The sequence below is a fragment of the Dunckerocampus dactyliophorus genome, chromosome 8, assembly GCF_027744805.1.
Source record: "Dunckerocampus dactyliophorus isolate RoL2022-P2 chromosome 8, RoL_Ddac_1.1, whole genome shotgun sequence".
Lineage (NCBI taxonomy): Eukaryota > Metazoa > Chordata > Actinopteri > Syngnathiformes > Syngnathidae > Dunckerocampus > Dunckerocampus dactyliophorus.
Window position 1 is genome coordinate 17,192,961 of NC_072826.1, and position 20,535 is coordinate 17,213,495.

The window sequence follows — 20,535 nt, forward strand, 5'->3', positions numbered from 1 at the left end:
TCTTTATTGCGATTTCTCGACCTCAATATGAGATCATCACACAGTAGTTAATGGAAAGTAATGAACATCAACTCCCTGCTGAACCTTCTACAATACATAATAAACAAGACACTACACTTATTACACAAAGCATGCAGAGCTAAACTGTAGAACTACACTGCCTCCTACTGACATGTTTGATATGTTACCGCTCATGTAGCTGATTAACTCGCATAAAATGCACTTCTATCAAAGTCAGATACAGCAACAATAATAAACATTTTTATTGTTTAATTAATGCCTTTAATTAAAATTGATCAATCTTTATAAAGGCAAATGTAAACTGTAAACAAAGCTCCTGGTCTGACTCTTGAAATTGTAAAAAAAAAAAAAAAGTGTACCCAACAAATTGTCTGGAATGGTTGTACTGGGCAAAAACAACCACAAGGGGGCAGCATTGGCTTGATTGTAAAAGGAAAAATATAGCTAATATGACGTTTACCATTAGAATAAACACATTCCGTGATACAAATTTGGTGTTCACATCCTGTATTTAAAAAAAACTGCAAACGTGCATAGTGTAGTTTATTCCTTTTGATAACTTATTTATGACTCTACCAGCTGGACTTTTTGAATTGGAAAGTCATGTTTGTTTTTAACTGAAAAAATGCCACTGCCCGCATAAGAGGATAAAATAATGTAAGTCATAAGTGTAATGTACGTACAAAATGCAGGCAACAACTATCAATAAAATGTTTTTTTTGTAGCAAAGAGGGATAAACTACATCTACACCAATAAGCCTGTTTTATAAAAAAAAAACACGTATATTTAATATAGACTATATCATATTTTGCACTTATAATATACAGTACCAGTTAAACGTTTTGACACATGTACATACTGTTCTAAAATATGTTGTTTATATTTAGTTCATTTCTCAAAATAACCATAGGCTACTACCAGTATAAATAGAAAACAAACACTCTTTAAAGTCGTTGTACAGTCTGCTCTTCAGTCACAGAAACGTATTTGCCCTCACTTTTTTTACCCGATGCATCCCTTCTTTCCTTTTTCTCTTTACAGTTCAACTAGTCAATTTAGTATAAGAATAATTTGACAGTTTGACAAGTTGAGAGGTAAGTGTGGCTTATTTCTCTCGAGAAGGATACCCAATAGCCGCGTTGTGACGACACTTTTGATGTGTTCATTAATGAAAGTCAAAAGTTTTGTGGAAGATCAGATAACAGGCGGCGTTTTTTTCGTCCTTAAAAAGCCTCCCTGGCTTTTGAAAGCGGATTCTTTTGGTCAGCCTGAGGCCATGTGGCTTTTTTTGTAAAGGGATTGGGGGCGGTGGAATTACCTCATCTTGAAATGCGTGTGTTTTTTTAACCTTTGCTTTTAACCTAATGTCAAATAGTTTCGTTCTGTAATAGCTGCTAATTATGGAATTAATTAAATGAGTCGTTAAAACAAGAAATATGATCACTAAGAAAAATGTTTTTGCTCTTTTAAGGTAAGATAAAAATCACACACGAAAAAAAAGATTATAATACTTGAATATTAGGTTTTCGCTCCACTCAGGTGTGTTGTTTGGTGGCTGGCGCATGCGCAGTGCGCAATCATCAGGTGACGATGAGCATGTGAAGCTCTCATGGCTTCACTCACTGGCCGAGACTGGAGCTTTGCAGATGTCTGTGCTGGAGAGGATAGACTGGAGGGTGAGTTTTAACTTTAAATACGCTCAAAAGCTTTTTAAAATGTTTTTTTTATTATTATTTTTTAATTTTAAAATAAATCCACACTTTCTCATTTTGACTGTATGATGAAAGCAAAAGATTTATTCTCCTAAATGGTAGCAACAAAAAAAAATGCTGGAATTTATATTAAAATAAAATGAAATTACTTCACTAAATTACGATGGAGATGCATGAATTAGAATTAATCATTTAATCGTAATGGCTAATCATAGATTAAAGAGTTATCATTTGACTAAATAATCCCACATAAATCAATTTATTAGCTTTATACATCATAAATAATTTTCAATCACCTTACATATTTATGTCTCTTGTCCGTATATTTCATTTCTCTAAGTCTCTTCTAATGTAATTTAAACCCACCTTTAACGCTTGCATATATTTTAAAAAAATACAGATTTGGCCACAAATGTTATTTTAATTGCTAAAGAAAATGTCTAAAAAGCCACAAGCAAGGGAGCATTTGAGAGTGTTTTAAAACGTGAGGCCAAGCGTGAATAACTCCCTCCAAATCTGCCCTCTGTCCATTCTGACGTAAAATAACATTTTAATCAAGCACTTCTTCACTTAATCTCCGAACCCCAGCCGAGCATCTTGTTGTTCCCATGCATGCATGCTCTGCAGGGTCAGGTCGGTCCGGCTGTTTGAGTCTCTCGTTTAATCTCACCAATTACAATCTGACGTTTGTACTTGTCCAGCGCGGTGCCCAATTAAAACCCAATTAACGTTTATTCAGTGTGTCACAGTGAGAGATTTAAATATAAAAATACAAATGTGCAGTTGGAAAGGGGGGGAAATACTATTTTGGGGGCTGAAGTGTTGCATATTGAAGCTTTAATGCAGTCTAGTTTCGGACCTTGCTGAGCTCCGCCAAAAATGCTAATGAGGTTAAGAAAGAAAGAGTTGCTTTTGGAAGGGAATGATGCATGCTAGTTAGCCCCCCCCAGAGGTCTTATTACAGCTTGAACCAGGCCTCTTAACCACCACATTTGTAGAAAACAACAACAACGGAAATAGTGCTTTATCTAAATGCTCATTATTCAGTTATTAAACTGAAGCTTTGCACCTTTTTTTTTACTGTTAATAAATGGTGTATACTTCCAGAAAACCACTCAATCTGACAATAATGTAGTACTTAATTAGGCTGCAAATCATTCAACATATTTTATTACAAGACTAACAATAATATATCATAAAGTATTACATGGTAATTTGTCATCTTGTCATATTTTGAAGGTAAACAAGCAGTAGAATAATAAAACCACGTGTGCACCAGCAACCTAAAAATGACTATAACAATGTAGAAAAAAAACAAGTGACAAAAGTGTAAGACATCATCCATAAAAGGCTTTCCATAGTAGTTTTTGCTTTTCTGACAACGTACAGACGGACCATAGTCTGATTGGCCATTTTTCCCCAGCCAATCAGAAATGTCCCCATTCAAGTTTTTTTTTTCTGGTGACGTCACCAAGCAAGATGACACCCACCTCCAGCCAAAACCGTAATGACATTTTGGTATCTGCGCTGTTTTCGTCCATAAGAGGGAGTCAAGTTTCTTAAAAAGCACCGGCTGGGCCCACTTGCTCCACAGACGCGCCAAGCCGCCACGGAGAAGAGAAGAGACTTCTTTATTTTCTCTCATTTATCAGTGGCAAAGTGGAAACGTCTCCACTTTGGCGGGGTGGATTGTGGCAACTATTCCCCACTCCATTTAAAAAGTCGATCTTCTCTAAACACAACCTGGATTAACTCAAGCGGCTTTTTTAATTGACTTTTTCTTGCGGGGGTTTTTGAATAGTTTCGCCATGTTGTGGAAACTAGCCGACAACGTCAAGTATGAGGATGACTGCGAGGTGAGTTTAAGGACGCTGGGGAAAAAAGAAAGTTTCGGGGTGACGTTGAAAGTTTAAAACTGTAGAGTGAGAGTTTATATTTTAATCCAGAAGACGTACAAGTGTGGGTAAAACTGTAGAAGACGACAAAAAGTACATGTTTAGACCGGGGAAAGTTTTTAAAAATTGAACGACGGCTAATAACTGAGCAGGATGTCAAAATGTCTGTTTAATGGTAAATATGCTCTTAGAAGAAAATGAAATTTGATGACATTTATCCCTCATTCTCATCTTCCAGGAGAGACACGACGGCAGCAGCAATGGCAACCCGCGGCTGCCTCACCTGCCAGCTGTCAGCCAACACCTCTACAGCCCGTCTCCCTCCCTCTCACACTCGGCCAGCTCGGACTTCCAGCCGCCCTACTTTCCTCCCCCATACCAGCCCATCTCCTACCCACAGTCCGGTGACCCTTACTCCCACCTGGCCGACCCGTTCAGCATCAACTCCATACACCAGTCCTCGCCGGCGTCCAACCAGCAGCAGCAGCCGCCGTGGCCCGGGCGACAGAGCCAGGAGGGCCTGGCGGCGCATGGCAGGAGCGGCCTGACTAGCCAGATCCTGGGCCTGGAGGGAGGCGGTTCCTCCGGGGTGAGGAGGGAAGGCTTCCGCCGGCCGGAGCTTCTTGCGCCGCATGCCCACGGCATCGAGTCGTCGGTGATCGGGGAGAACATGGGCATGCACGACATGGGCCATGGGATGGAGGACGTGCAGGTCAGTGAATGTTACTTGAATAGTGTTTCAAACATGGAGACCCACACTTCAAATATTTCATAATTAGGGTTACATTACAATTTGTGTCCAAAGTGCGGCCCGGGGGGCCATTTGTAGACCACAGCTCAAATTTATTTGGCTGCAACAAATTGTTGATATAAAACAATATTAAAAAAAAAAAAACAGCAAAATGGTGTAATGTATTGAGAAAAACGTGCACATTTTATCCTAATAACTAACAAAAATGTATGTCAGCTATAACACAATATATATAACAATATATATATATATATATATATATATATATATATATATATATATATATATATATATATATATATATATATATAAAGCCCAAAAAGATGGTCTTGATCTTGTCTTTTTTTTTCTTTTTTTTTTACAATGAAAATACCTGCACATCTATAAGGACTGTATTCAAAACTCAGAAAAGACAGTAATTTTATATGTTTATTTTAATGTAGGGAGGCATTTCTACCATTCCAGCAAAATATTAGAAACTGCTCTCACTATGTGGCAATTGTACACCACTGCCACCACAATAATATAAATCATTAAATGTATCAACACTGAGCATTATTATCCTTATAAAGGCATATTTGAGAGGGCGTATGTGAAAGTAAAGTGTCTCATGAATGGATAGCAGGTGCTGTCCAAAGTGCAACCCAAAAATGGGCCGCAGCTTGTTTTTTTTTTTTTATTGGCACAAGGCATATTCTCGGGGCCTCCCCTCCCTACACGTGGAACACACTGTGCGTAGGGCCCCATGATCCATGGGGGGCCTCATTTTGTGCAAGTGGGCACATTCTCTGCAAATGCGCAAAGGATGTGGCACGTATAGAGCACCAAGTTCCCCCGAGGCAGGAGAGGAAAAAAAAGAGGCGAGTCTAATCATGGGCATCGTATGGGGGGGTAAGTTAGGACATTCCAAGGGCCCCTGACTGACTGGGCCCCAAAAAATAGGGAAACATGTAAATAGGTTTTGCTATCAGGGCAATTTGGCCAGGGACGGCCCTGTATATTCTAAATTCTGAATGAAAATGAATTTGTTATTAATGAGATATATTATTAGATATTACACTAATTTGCTTTGTCACCTATAACACAAAGCTAAAATGTTTTGTTTAGAATCCCGTAGCATATATTAACCTACACCGGATTGGGTTTAGCATCTTTAATGTACAAAATGTATTAAAGTGGCTCCCGCATCCTTCAATTTTTCTGTGTGTGGCGCTCTGTAAAAGAAAACCAAAAAATCGAACATCATGTTATACAAAGACGTATACTGTATGTTATATGTTATACAAAGATGTACAACATATTTTTAAATTGCACTTCTGTTCTTTTTCTCAGCACGTAGATGACCACAGTATTATCATGGCAGATCAGACCGTTATCAAAAAAGGTGAGTTTCTAGCATGTTAATGGTATAACAACTTAAAGAAAAAAAAGACGGAATATGCTTTAAGCTGCTTTAATTACACGCAACTGCTGGATATTTACGGTAAACCCTCTGCCTTGTTCTGCTGTACATCCTCTCTGTTGATGATCCTCCATTACCTATGAGATGCACTTAACTTAAGCTACATCTGATCCCGTTCGGGTGTGCTTGAAACTAAACAAAACAAGAAAAACCCCAACAATCTTTCCGGCATCGTGCCAGATCAGGAAATTAGGAGATGATCCCATGTTGGGATGAAGGGGTGTGGCGGGGTGCAGGCTTGCATTGCATGGGAAGGACAGTTTAGTCATTTGTTGGGACATGAACTGTTTTGATTGAGATGCTTAATTCCCACATGCTTTGTCATCAGGAGTCCATTAGACAGGCTTTGAGTCAGAGCCACAGCACGTTTAATAACATTTTTAATCATAGACAGACTGATGCACTGTCACTTAACCTCTTTGTTGACAGATAGATAGATGCATAGACGGATCGATGTGGGTTTTAGATCACAAAACCTTTAACACATTACAGCGTCACTTTTAAAAGCAACAGTATACATGTTTTAAATGTTGGTTTCTACCCAGGACCCGAACATCATTTATTGGCATACATTGTACTGGATGTTAGAGGTCTTCAAAGACCGACCCAGGGGTCACATGTTTATTGTACTGGCCCGTGGCATATATGTTAAAATCCAAATTAAAACTTACTGGCGTTGGAACATTACCAAGGAATATTAGGGTCACAGCGAAAATAAAAGTTAGAATTAAAAAAAAAGTTGTACTGTTATGAAAAAAAGGTGGAATATTGTCCATATCGCAGAATATTACGAACCAATGTAGTAATTGTAGCTGGGGCGTTTATTGGCCTAAACCACAAATAAGAGGGTGAAATCCAAAAGAGTGCATGAGAAAGTGAACCAAAAGTATGGCTCTCTTTGACTACATTGTCACTTATTCATGCTTATTATTTTTAAACTGCACAACACAGCAGCAACAGAACCAGTGTTGTAATATCGGTAAGGACCAGGCATGAGTAGCATTTTAAAGTGCACGCAGAGGTAAAGTAGATAAAGGCGGTGGATGCTGACCACTCATGATACTACCGCTATATTGGAAGTTGACTACAGCCACAACTGGTAATGGCAATCTTTTCTAATCCTGCACTATTTAGTTTTGTAGGCCACGCACCCCGCGACTATACGAGGCCCGGCGGTTAATCTAGTAGATTGAATTCAATTGCCACAAAGCTGAGACGTTGTCTTTTTTCCTTTTAACCTCTTATCAAGCATACCTTGACCCGTATTGGATTGTTTTTTATTGCGTTTAATAAACTAAAAGGTGAATAATATCAAAGTTATGGTTTTCAAAAAGTTAAGTCATAATATAGTAATAATAAATAAATGATAACGTTCAGTAATAATGATAAAAATACAGGAAACATGAATAAAAAAAATAATTTAGCTAGACAGATTGGAATGTGATAGAGCGATAGTGATGACTCATCATGTCCTGTTCCCACGCTCAAGGGCATGCTGTGGGCAAACTAGGCTCTCTTTCCGTTTGGGAAAGAGCGGCGGCGTCACATCACAGTCAGTCCGTCAGCTATATGTGCACCATGCAGCCTCCACATGTGACTCTTGTGATTTGTGTCTCAGTATTAGGACTGCGAGGGGGCAGGAGCCTTGATCGCGTACAGAGGACTTGTTATCAGGGGGGCATCCTTGCGGGTGAGGATGAAGAATGATATACAGTAGCTTTGCTGTGTATTTATTTAGTGTGCTGTATTGTCCTTTTGTGTGCAGTGACTGTCAGTGCTGATGTGGGGGGGGATCATGTCTCAGCCTTTTTACTACGTTCAAAATATATAAACATATATTTGTAGTTGTAGTGTCGATCCTTCAGGATGCTGGCTGATTAGCTGATATTAGAGCAGGAGTTCAGTGTATGTCTGTGCACAGGAGACCCTGACAATTTCACCTTCACAATTTAATAGGCAGAGCAAATACAACCTTATTCGTAGATGAGTAGCAATCATAGAACGATGATCTATAATCACACGATGTCGCATTCATACATGGCAAAATACACCAGGACCAGTCAGAACTTTTACACTTTTTTTTTTTAATCAATTAGACAACTAATACATTTTGACAATATTGTAATTGAATAAAAAAAAAAGTATTTCCTAATAATAGCAAAAATCACTTACTACAGCATAATCTATAGCATTTTTATCGCAACTGCTCGACCATGTTTGTGGAATATGTTGCCTAAAGACAAGATAACTAGATTAGATTAGATTAGATTAGATTAGATTAGATTAGATAGAACTTTATTGATCCCCTTGACGTGTTCCCTCAGGAAAACAAAGATTCCAATAGTAGGAACACCGGATGCAGTATACAAGAAAATAGCAGCAATAGCAACAGAGCACACACAGAACAAACAGGTGTAAGTAAAACAGAATAATAATAAACTGTAATTTAAAAAATCATCTTATGAAATACAGTATGATAATCAAAGGAAAAAGACTAATTATTGCACGTGGTCCAGGTTGTGTACATTGTCAGTGATTACTGTTCATTTTCAGTGGCCCTCCCCATCTTCATCTCCCCCCAGTGAGGAGTATTCTACAGTTTGATGGAACAAAGAAACTAATATTTTAGCTTTGTTTTTGTCATAAAATAAATAATGTCACAGAATGATGATGTGATACCAACCCCTAACATTAACCACTTTGAAATGATGTACAAATATAGCATTAGCATTCTTGTTGCAACTTGTCAGCCATCTTGGTAGAGGACATTTCTGAGCAAAATATTGCATTTTTACTGCAACGTGTCGGCCATGTTTGTGGAGTGCATCTTGTACCAGTTTTTGAAGTTACTTCATATTTTCTTTCGTGAATTTCATCAAGATAAGATATAAATACTTAAGTAACATTATCTATTTTGTTATTATATGTAACTATAGAATTTTTGTAGGAAAATACAGCAAGCTGGCGGCCATATTTGTGGCATGTGTTAACAGAAATACTTTTTATTTAGTAGAAAACCAACATTTGTTTTTAACTTTTTGTTGATGAATATAATAAACATGATTCAACCTAACCCTAAAACCCCCAAAATGCAGCATTTTTGTGGCACAATATTCAATTTTTGGCCATTTTGTGGCAAAACATTTAGAAGATCATTAACATTTTTGTGGTTGTTCGTTAAAAAAAAAACAAAAAAAAACATCAAACCCCCTACAATGAAACTTACAAATGACATGAACATATAGCATTTTTGCCGCGACTTGTCAGCCATGTTTGTGGAATGTGTTGCTATTTTTGTTAAGTGTGTCCCTTTGGGGATGTACCTGTAGCTCATGTAGGCTCAGGGACCCTCAAGGACATGTCCAGTTCAAATAGTAATGTGATTGCCTAAGTTTTTGCACAACTTCCTTCTAAAGCCAAGTGAAACCACGTTTAACTTTGCCTTAAGAAAGCAGAAGATAATATGAATCATCGTCACTATCAACTCATCCTGACTCTTCAGCGTCTCACCTGCATTATCCTTCCACCCACTCAGGGCCTGTGACTCTTCCCAAAGGCAACGCACTGGGCCTCCCCTTCCAGAAGGAGTCCCTGCTGGGCATGGTTTCAAACCCCACGGAGGTCTTCTGCTCCGTCCCCGGTCGCCTGTCGCTGCTGAGCTCCACTTCCAAGTACAAAGTAACGGTGGCTGAGGTCCAGAGGCGACTTTCGCCGCCGGAGTGCCTGAATGCATCGCTGCTGGGCGGAGTTTTACGCAGGTCAGAGCACCAAACCTTTGAATTGTAACACAAGGACGTCTGTTGAAGTGGACGTTTCCATCATAACAACCAGTGTTAATAGAGTATACTGTGTAACTATTACATAAGGGGATTGCCAGTTAAAACAATTAAGTCAGGGGTGTCTTTTTTCACTAAGGGCTGCAAACTGAAAAAAATTAAAGGATACAGAGACTTTATATTTTTATTTGTATTTATTTATTTTGTAAAAAGTAAAAAAAAACAAAAAAACTTTTCTTTGTGCTTTTTTGATCTGTTTTTGATTGTTTTCTACACCGTGCCGGGGCCAATAAAAAGCGATCTGTGCTGCAGCAATGGCCCCCCGACCACACTTTGGACACCATTATCCTAATTGCACCTCACAAGTAAACAGTAAAACTGCAGTAACAATAAGTTATGTGGATCTGGTGGTGATCATACAAAATATAGAGCATTTACATACTGTATGTTTTTGCAAGGTATTTGCATGGTATGGTATTTTTTGTTTGATATTGTGGATTTTCTTCCGAGTGATACTCCACTGCAGACAATAACCACACTGACAGGAGTGTTGGCACTGAGGTGACCTCATGCCACATGTAGTGTGTGTATGAGGTTACAGAACACACTATCCAACACCGCTGACTGGCTAGTTTGTGCTTGGAGTGCACGTTCGCTTCTTCCCATGTGTCCGTGTTTAAGCATTTTTTAAAAGTAGGTCATATAGTACTGGGAGGAGGATCGTTAGTGGGGGGATGGCAAGTCAAAGGGGCAGAGCACATGCACGCATGCACACGCACACACTCACACTCACACAAACAATACACACACCCTTAAAGATGCCGGCCATCACAGGGAGTTGTGTTGGTGTGTGACTGCAGATGACACAAACCGTATGGGTGATATCTCTGCTTAATTTCCTCTTGGCCTTTTTTGGTAAAGTAAAGAGCTTGTTTACGTGCAATTTATTTGATATTAATAGATTCTGCGTGGGTGAGCTGGCAAGGGCTCGTCTGGCAGGTTATTTCGACAGCGCTGCAGGTCCAAACTTAACCATTTTTTAAAAAATGCTTGAAATCAATCCAAACATTTTATTCCCCTTTATTTATTTATTTTTTTTACATTGTTTTTTACTTATTTGTTTTTTTTACAAACTAATGGAAATCATCTGTTCCGCCTTCATAAAAGACACAAAGTAACATTTCCAACATTCTTAACTGCCATACAAGTGTAAAATGAAGTCAGGTGCTTCAAATTGAAAGTGTATTTGTGCTACTTTACAATTTAGAGTTTCCTCTGTACTTCAAATGTCAGCATGGGCCACAAACACTATTGTGTTCTTCATTTTTGAAGCTTGTACAATGACACGTTTATTGTGCCTTCATCTTATTGTGTGATTACTTTTGTTAGGTTGACAGTCACGTGAATGTGTCTTTTCTTTGTGCGTGTGTGTTCTGCCTCTGTAGAGCCAAATCGAAAAATGGCGGGCGCTCCCTGAGAGAAAAACTGGACAAAATTGGGCTCAACTTGCCTGCTGGAAGACGGAAGGCGGCCAACGTCACTCTACTTACCTCACTGGTGGAAGGTAGGACATGTCACTCACTCAGCGACGCTTCTCCCTTGTCAACTGTAATTACTCTCGGCCTAGAATGTCGCTGCAATAAAGTGAGAATGCGGGAACGTCAGTCTACATGCTGCAAAAGTGCTATATGTGCTCGGCCAAAGCCGTGCCCTGAACACCATTCATCATTGACATTCTTAGTGATGGAACGTGAGTGCAGCACAGCTTTTGTCTTAACGGAGGAACTCTGTGTCCTTTTGTAACAGCATTGAACAACATCAACAACGATAGTCAATCCAATAATATCGTATCAATAGTAGGAAGAAGGACAAGGTGGCACTGAGTAGGGCACAGACCTCCATCCAAAACAAAATAGTACACTTTGATAGATGTTTTTAGTATTTTATCATTAAATAAGATTTAAGTAGCATTCTCTGCCTCTTTTAAACAGAAAGGAAGCAAATCTGTGTACCTGAGTTGGAGGGTCATGCCTCACTATCAGTCAGTACAACCACGCTAAAACTAAAAACAGCAATAAAAAAAAAAAATATATATATATATATATATATACAGTATATATATATATAGTTTTTATATATTTTTATCATTATTCCTTGTTTGCTTTTCCATTGTTTGTTTTTGCATGGAATCAATTATTGCACTATATACAAAATACTTTATAATATTTCACAATATGTTGGTATATTACATGTGTATATATATATATATATATATATACAAGCAAACAGAATAATGCAAAAATATTTTAAAAAGCGTAAAATACTATAATTATATTGTAATGAAAAATAATAATATACAGTCATCCCTCATTTATCATGGTTAATTGGTTCCAGACCCAACCGTGGTAAGTTCAATTTCCACGAAATAGGATTCAATATGAATAAATGGAATATTTTTGTTGTTAGAGCACAGAAAACCAGTTTATGACTTTCTAAATATGTTTTTACCACCGCTGTAGTCACCTTTACACTCCTATTATTCTTTGTTGCAAAACATTGCCCAACTGTAAGGATCACTGCTGCGACACAAGGGACAGCCGCTGCTTTAAACATATACAGTTAGCCTCCAATTGACTTATTGTAAACTTAAAAAAGGGTTTCAAAAGGAGGTGGTGAAGAAGGACAAAATAAGAAGCCAAAAACGTACCACTTCCACACGGAATGGGAGGAGATTTTTTTTTTTACATTTTATATTTTTTGGCAGTACAATGCTATAGCTATTCATGTAAGAACTTAAGTGATTTTGGTTATTATCAAGAAAACAATGGAAGTTGTTAGATATCAGCTCTTAAGTTAAACTCTTATGAGCTATATTTGCTATCATCATTACATTTGTCCAAACAAACGTACCTTTAGTTGTACCAAGCATTAAAATGGATAAATAAACTGAAGAAACAAAGGTGCTCTAATAATTTTTTCTATGATTGTATGCTGAACACAATCCAATTCATTGTATTATTTTCTTGGGGGAGTCTTGCACTACCACGTGCTCTTCTCCTTTTTTCTCCGTATCATCATGCAGCCTTTAACGGCTTCCAGCGCTTGGAAGTCCTACCTTAACCCCGACAAAAATCAACCAGCCACGGGTGACAATCCACAGAACTGTTAGAATCTTTCTTCTTTCATTCTTTCTGATTTTGATAAACAGTCTGATGACTCTGAGAATGTCTGGGTGCTCTGTGTTATTTAGAGACCTTACTAGCTCAATCAGGCCTTGTTATCCAGTGTGCATCTCGCCAGGAGGCCCAGCTGACCTTAAAGCTTCTAAGTAGTAACCCGCATCCTCCAATGTAGTAGGGGGCAGTGGACCCCTTAGGCGACCCCCTCTGCTCGCGTTTTGATCCACATGAGCCCATCATGATCATGCAAGTCAAGAGGGGAACGTATTCATCTCGGGTCATCTTCCCTTTGAGCTAAGGGCTAATATCAGGGTTCCTGCGCAAGTATGGAAAAGTATGGAATTTGATTTTATACATTTCCAGTTCTGGAAAGTATGGAAAATAAAAACTCAAGTATGGAAAAATATTCATGTTTCCAAAACTGTTACAACTGTTTAGTTTTCTAAAAGATAAAATTATGGATAACTAACAAAAAAGAAATGGATGGATCTGTTTTTCTGAGGTGCTTGCTCTGGCAGCTAATATGTTTGTTTGAGAGCACACAGTGAGCGACCCATTCCGGAAAACATTTTGAAACATCGACTAGTCGAATGGCCAGCCCTCGGCTCTTATCCTCCTCCAACCTTTGTATGAGCTACATTACCTAGCTATAATGCCTTGGAAATGATATGGTGACATAATGGCATACATATTCAGAATAATGAAAACAAATGGTTAATTCCATTTTTTATTTACTTGAAACAACAGATGCAACTAACAATTATTTTCTTTCTTTTAAAAAAAATACATATTTTAGTCTAGTCTTATTTCAAATTTATGCTATTTTTCTCATATTATGACTTGAATTTCCTAATATTTTGTTGTTATTATTGTAAAATTACTGCTCTTTTTTTCCATTTTTGTTGTTTTTTTTAGTTTACTTGTTCAACTGTATTTTTAGAATGCGCCAGGAGCCAATAAAAAACAGCTGTGGGCCGTAAATGATCCCTGGGCCGCACCTCTGCCCCAGACAGACCAAATCAGTACGACCCAAACACAGTTAGCGGTTTGGCCCTCAACATATCAGAAAAGAGGCAAAAATTTCAATCACTGTTTTCCAAAGTCAAAGCTGATGTGTGTGAATATCTTGTATAGTCTAAAACCCAAAGATAATATATCTGCTTTCATGGGTGACTAAGAAAATGTTTAAAAATATCCACATTAGTGTGGCTCAAATCAGAGGATTTCACATTTACATTTTATAATCAAAAATGATTAATCTAACACCAAAATAGTTGTTGATTAATTGGATAATTGATTAATCATCAATTTATTGATTATTTTTTGCAGCTTCAATGATACACATCTACAGCGATAACTTGCAATGAGTCTCTTGCAGCGCTGTGGAGGAATTTTGGCCCACTCGTCTTTGCAGAATTGTTGTAATTCAGCCACATTGGAGGGTTTTCCAGCATGAACCGCATTTCTAAGGTCATGCCAAAGCATCTCAATAGGATTCAGGTCATGACTTTGACTAGGCCACTCCAAAGTCTTCATTTTGTTTTTCTTCAGCCATTCAGAGGTGGACTTGCTGGTGTGTTTTGGATCATCCAAGTTCCTTTCACCTTAAGGTCATGAACAGATGGCCGGACATTGTCCTTCAGGATTTTTTGGTAGACAGCAGAATCCGTGGTTCCATTTATCGCAGCAAATCCTCCAGGTCCTGAAGCAGCAAAACAGCCCCAGACCATCACACTACCACCACCATATTTTACTGTTGGGATGATGTTCTTTTTCTGAAATGCAGCGTTACTTTTACGCCAGATGTAATGAGACACACAGCTTTAAACTTTTGTCTCGTATTTTCCCAAAGGTTTTGGGGATCATCAAGATGTTTTCTGGCAGAATTGAGACGAGCCTTAATGTTTTTTTTGTTCAGTAGTGGTTTTTGTCTTGGAACTCTGCCATGCAGGCCGTTTTTGCCCAGTGCCTTTCTTATGGTGGGTTTCTATGGTTGGGGGTGCAATCACTTTTTAAACAGGGCCATGTAGGTTTGGATTTTTTTTCTCCCTTAATAATAAAAGTTTCATTTCAAAACTGCATTTTTTGTTCAGTTGTGTTGTCATTGACTCATTTGTTTGATGAAACATTTAAGTGTGACAAACATGCAAAAAATAAGAAATCAGGAAGGGGCAAACAGTTTTTCATACCACAGTATTTACCAAGTCTGGAAAAAAATCTGGATTTCTGAAACGTCACATGCGTAGGAATATTACCTTGTGCCTTAAGACAGTGCGCTCTTGAATTTGAAGCTCTTATGACACTTTTGTTTGTTTGCTTTCTCCTCAGGGGAAGCGGTTCACTTAGCCAGAGACTTCGGTTACGTGTGCGAGACGGAGTTTCCAGCCAAGGCGATCGCAGAGTACCTGGGCAGGCCTCATGTGGAGCGCAACGAGATTAACTCTCGCAAGAACATGCTCCTCGCAGCCAAGTGAGTGTCAGCGGAATGTCAGTGTCAGCATACCCCCGTGACCCTAATGAGGATAAACGGCATAGAAAATGGATGGATAGATCCTATTACGTCAAATTCTAACTAGACTCTGCAAGCATGAGAGGCGGGGTACACCCTGGACTGGTAGCCAGCCAATCGCAGGGCACATATAGACAAACAACCATTCACACTCACATTCATACCTATGGACAATTTAGAGTCGCCAATTAACCTAACATGCATGTTTTTGGAATGTGGGAGGAAACCGGAGTACCCGGAGAAAACCCACACACGCACGGGGAGAACATGCAAACTCCACACAGAAATGCCCAACAGAGATTCAAACCCAGATCTTCCCGATCTCCTGACTGTGTGGCCAACATGCTAACCACTAGGCCACCGTGCGGCCCCATATTATTAATTCTGTGACGAATATTCATCCAGTTTATTGTGACGTTCAAATTAGAGGCTCCAAACATGAGAACATTGTGGAAAATGTTGTATGGGATACATTGTGGTTGTCTACGACCATGCATTTGTGGTTTTGGTAAACAGACAAAGCTTTCCAACTAACCACATGTAGTAAATCATTGTATAGTGTCGATGGCCATTGTAATAGTTCCTCCTAAATCCTGCAGGCAAATCTGCAAGGAGTTCACCGACCTGCTGACCCAGGACCGCTCGCCGCTGGGCAACTCCCGGCCGGCGCCCATCCTGGAGCCGGGCATCCAGGGGTGCCTGACCCACTTCAGCCTCATCAGCCACGGCTTCGGCTCGCCGGCTATCTGTGCCGCCATGACGTCGCTGCAGAACTACCTGAACGAGGCCCTCAAACAGGTAGACAAGATGTACCTGAGCACTGGCGGCGACGCGGCGGGAGACGGCGGTAGCAAAGCCGCTGACAAACTGGACAAGCATCGGAAATGAGACGCTCTCCCGGGAGAATCCACATATGAACTCTGAGAAGACTCCTTCACGTTGTCGCACGCTTTCTGTCTTTTGACTTTTATACGATGGAGAGCTGTCTGTTAACACGACAAACAACTTTAGGAGACGCTGGTGGAGGACAACAGCAGGTGTGCTGTTTTTTTATTTCCCCTCAAGAGGACATCATTTCAAGATGCTGTGAGCTCCCCTTCCTCCTCCTCCTCCTCAGTGCTGTCTGGAGGCAAATCCTCTGATTTCCTGTGTCTCAACACAAAGGACCACTTTTTATGAGAAAGAGACGCAATTCTCTCTGGTTCAAAAAAAAAAAGAAAAAAAAGATGATTATTGTTTGTGCTGCACCACGTCACGTCAGGATGGATCCAGTGTTATTGTGCTTTGCTGACCTTCAGTCTGATGGGGTCCAACAGAAGCCTCGTCAGTGTTCACACAGGGGTTGCTGCCATGTCTTAAAACTATGGATGGACACGGGAATCCATTCATTCACTGATTCTCAAACTTTTGTACGGGGCATTCTTCTCGTGAATTTTTTACAATTTGAACCAAAAATCCGATTATATTAGACAATATCTTCCAAAAATATGATGGTTAACATCTAAATATGAGTAACTACGTGTCCAAATTAAATAGGCTCCGTGTTGAACAGTGAAATGTTCATCAACAATATATTCAATGGATGTATGTTTTTATAACCAATTTCACAAAGCTTCACAAATGTTCTAGATGAAATCTAACCAGATGTGTCGAGCACGTCTTCTCTACACAACGTTCTTAGTTTTGACACATTTTGTTAGAATTTGTGCGACAATTGCCAACAAAATTATGTCAAAATTGTCGGGAGAGCAAATAATCGCACAAATATAAACCTTAACCAATACTATTTGGTGAAATTAAATTCAAATAACATTTTTGTCATACGCCACAAGCCAGTGAGTGCAAGCCAGCTCCGGAATCCTCCCCTTTTCTCTTCAATTGCCATTGTTCACTCGCAACACAATCCAGGTTTCAGCCCTAAAAATATGCCTCACATACATATTGAACACATTTAAAGTGTAAAAATGTGTAGGTACTCACCATTAACGAATAATAATGTCAGATGATCCATGAACAAATGGAATCGGAGTCACTGGGTGTAGTCGTCAGCCTGGTCGTCAGGCTAGAGGCTATCAGGCAAGAGAAGGTGTTTCTCCAAGCTGCGTCTACATAATCCACACTGCTCGCCTGTTGGAATGAAGTAACAGTTTACGATAACATGCTAACTGTTCCTTCCATAACCAAACAAACGTATGCGTCTAAGCACACAGCTTTGGTGCGTTCAAGGACCTCTGAACAAACTGCAAAATCTCAACGCTTGACGAAAAACATTACCAGTGAAGCATAAAGACATAAACATGTAAAAATTGTCAACTTACTGGTACATGTGTGCGGTGCATTGTATTGTGTTATCTGCACTGTACTGTACCTTTACTGTATTATCACGTATTTTTAAATTATGACCAACTTACGGTGTACGACGTGTGTATTTCCGGAGAAAAATGAAAAATATTTTTGACCAAATATATGCAAATTTGCAGAGCTGTAAATGCTGGATGGCAAATGTGCGGGGATCCGCCGCACCATATTGTTGAATAATTGCGCTTTGATACAGTTGAGGCAAATTGGAGTCCACTCCAGCGTAAAATAAAATTATATTAGAAAGGCATACATGTTTAAAACTAATATGAGCAAATAATTCAATATAGTAATAAATATATTCATTAGAGATTCTCCGATATTTAAATTCAATTTTCCTTTGCAAAATATATTTGAGGTGTTACTTGGTGTAAAAAGTTTGAGAACCACTGAATGAATGCATTCGTGAGTTAGGAATGAGTCAAATGCCCATCTCAAGTGATATATTTGTTTACCACGTTATGTATTCATCCTCTTAGTATTTAAAAAAAAACAAAAAACGACCTAATGATGAGTTTACTTTGTGTGTGTGTGTGTGTGTGTTGTGAGAATGTGTGGACGTACTGTACATATTTCTTTCTGATTAGACATTAAATCCCAATATAGAATTTTATCCACCCGCCTGTCCCATATGTAAATATTTTCTAATTTATGTTGTAATTTAATGGGCTCTTTTTGTTGTCGTTATTGTAAATATTTTATTTTGTTTGTTTTTGTTGGTGTGTGGTTTATATGATGACGTGTTTTATAATAAACGGGTTAGTTTTCTATCGAGTAGAAGGTTAGGAAGCGGGCGTGCTGATCATGATGATGACTTTGATGAAGATTTGAAAAAAAACAGCAGGAAAAAGTAGATGTGATTCAAGCATGATGTGTAGCGAGACACGGTACTGCCTCGCTGTTTCACTGATTGGTCATGTGTATGACCATTTTGCTTTCAATAAAACAGCAAAGTGAGGAGAACAGAAGGCTTCATTATTTGCCGTGGTGTAGCTTTTAACCCCCGTGAAGCCAGGCGGCGTCATGTGATGGATTCACGACTTTCAAGCTGTTCTAATTTTAAAACGACGCAAATGAATTGGCTTCAGGCATCATGCAAACCTTTGGTAACTGTACAGGCATATATTTTATGTCACATTCTGTACCTATTATAAGTTTAACAAAAAATGAATTGCTGTTAAATAAAACTATGATAAATTAAAAGTACACAGGGAGCAGGTTTTGAGTAAAAAGCACGCACGAAAGTCAAGAATCCTCGCATTCACCTATGCTACATCGAAGGGTGAGTACTTTTAATTCATTTTGTTTTATTATATTATTATCATGATATTATACTTCTGCCATATAGTGGGAAGCAGGTGTGGATGGTGTTAATGTCTACATCCACTCCCTTTGATTGTAGGAAGTTGGCAATCTGTTGCTTTGTTGAAGGAACATCCATTCCATGTGGTTCCCCCCATCTTTTGGCCTGGGTGTAATTCGGAGCCCTGTGAGGACCACATCATTCATTCATACATTCATATCCATCTCGTCAATTCTATTTTTCATTTGTATAGTGATATTTTTCTTTGCTTTTTTTCTCTGCTTTAAGAGTGGTGCGAAAGGCAGCAATGTCTTCCAATAGTGCCTTGATATCATCCTGTAGAATGTTGAGGTGCATGTTGCTTTATTTACTTCCATGGGGTTTTTAACCTCCTTAAGAGCAGCGCGCAAGGCAGCATTGTCTTCCAATAGTGCCTTGATATCATCCTGCAGAGCCCTAACATCCTTGCATAATGCTCTATTTTCTTCGCTAGGGTTTTTAGCTCCCTTAAGAGCAGCGCGCAAGGCAGCGTTGTCTTCCAATAATTCTTTAATGTCATCCTTCAGAATCTTAATATCATTGCATGATGTCTAGGGGTTTTAACCTCCTTAAGAGCAGTGCACAAGTTTGCGTTTTCATCTCGCAACTCCTTCATTTCTTTTCTTAGTGCTTTGGTATCCTTGCTCAGTGCTCTATTTTCTTTCATAGTGTTTGTGACACCATTATGGACATCCATGATCTTTTGACTGAGGTTGTTGTATTTATATTTTATGTCTTCTTCCAGAAATGATATGGCCATACTTATTTTTGTGGATTGTTGTATTGTTTGTGAACGCAGACGCTCTATTCGTGATACAGTATGCTGTTGTTTCTCAATCCTGTCCTTCTCCAAGGCTTGTAACATCAATTTATTTCTATATTATTTATTTCTATATTTATTTATATATTAGATGTCGTCATCCCACAGCCTGATTGACGCTATTTTTGATTTTGAGTCCGTAACGCCAGGGCCAGTGTCATTTTTTGCTTTATATTTGACATTGTTGCTAGGCAACCTCTTTAAACTTCAGTTGACTTGAGTTAGCTTGACTTGAATAGAATCTGTACCTCTCGCCATTTCAAGTTAAGGTTGGGGGAGTCAGCAAGCAGTGCTGACCTTGTGTTCGTCAAGTGTAGTCAGGAAAGCACTAAGATAGATCAAATTTCCAGTATCTTCAACAGAGCTCCTGCCATGTACGTCCTTCCCAGGCGACTACAAGAAGAAAAAATAAAATAAAATGAATAATAATAATAAAAAATTTGTATTCTACTCATTGTATTGCTGATATTAGTACTAGAGCCAGACGCTCTCCTACAGGGCAATTAGTCGTATTTCTGTTTCTATGGTTATCATCACACTGTCCCTCTTCAACATCACTGGTACTCTTCTGTGGTAATAACGCAGAAAAACGCTAAAGAAGAAGCAAAATACTTTTAGTAGCTCACTGAGCTGAAGTTTTGCGAGATTTGCTGAAGTCTTGCAGGATGATGGTTTGGAGCAACTAACCTTAACGGATTCCTCAAAGTAG

The 20,535-nt window shown here is 38.9% G+C and overlaps 1 protein-coding gene across 4 annotated transcripts; it reads left to right on the forward strand.

The window, feature by feature from the left end:
- The first annotated feature begins 118 nt into the window (after positions 1 to 118).
- On the forward strand, positions 119 to 19,320 carry tfap2c (transcription factor AP-2 gamma (activating enhancer binding protein 2 gamma)). Of its 4 annotated transcripts, none has more exons than XM_054784385.1 (8): positions 119 to 1,698; positions 3,868 to 4,341; positions 5,713 to 5,764; positions 7,461 to 7,532; positions 9,378 to 9,600; positions 11,064 to 11,182; positions 15,126 to 15,267; positions 15,906 to 19,320. In XM_054784385.1, the coding sequence occupies exons 1-8, from the start codon at positions 1,585 to 1,587 to the stop codon at positions 16,192 to 16,194; spliced, it is 1,485 nt and encodes a 494-aa protein (XP_054640360.1). In that variant the 5' UTR covers positions 119 to 1,584; the 3' UTR covers positions 16,195 to 19,320. The 4 variants fall into 4 exon arrangements, with proteins under 4 accessions (XP_054640360.1, XP_054640362.1, XP_054640361.1 ...); XM_054784386.1 differs by lacking the exon at positions 119 to 1,698 and adding an exon at positions 1,823 to 3,590 and having other exon boundaries at positions 15,906 to 19,319; XM_054784387.1 differs by lacking the exon at positions 7,461 to 7,532.
- Positions 19,321 to 20,535: the final 1,215 nt, after the last annotated feature.

Coding starts and splice junctions, on each gene's coding strand:
- tfap2c (XM_054784385.1), top strand. CDS start 1,585: ATGCGCAGTGCGCAATCATCAGGTGACGATGAGCATGTGAAGCTCTCA. Junction 4,342..5,712: donor ATGGGATGGAGGACGTGCAG/GTCAGTGAATGT, acceptor TCTTTTTCTCAG/CACGTAGATGACCACAGTAT. Junction 11,183..15,125: donor ACTTACCTCACTGGTGGAAG/GTAGGACATGTC, acceptor CTTTCTCCTCAG/GGGAAGCGGTTCACTTAGCC.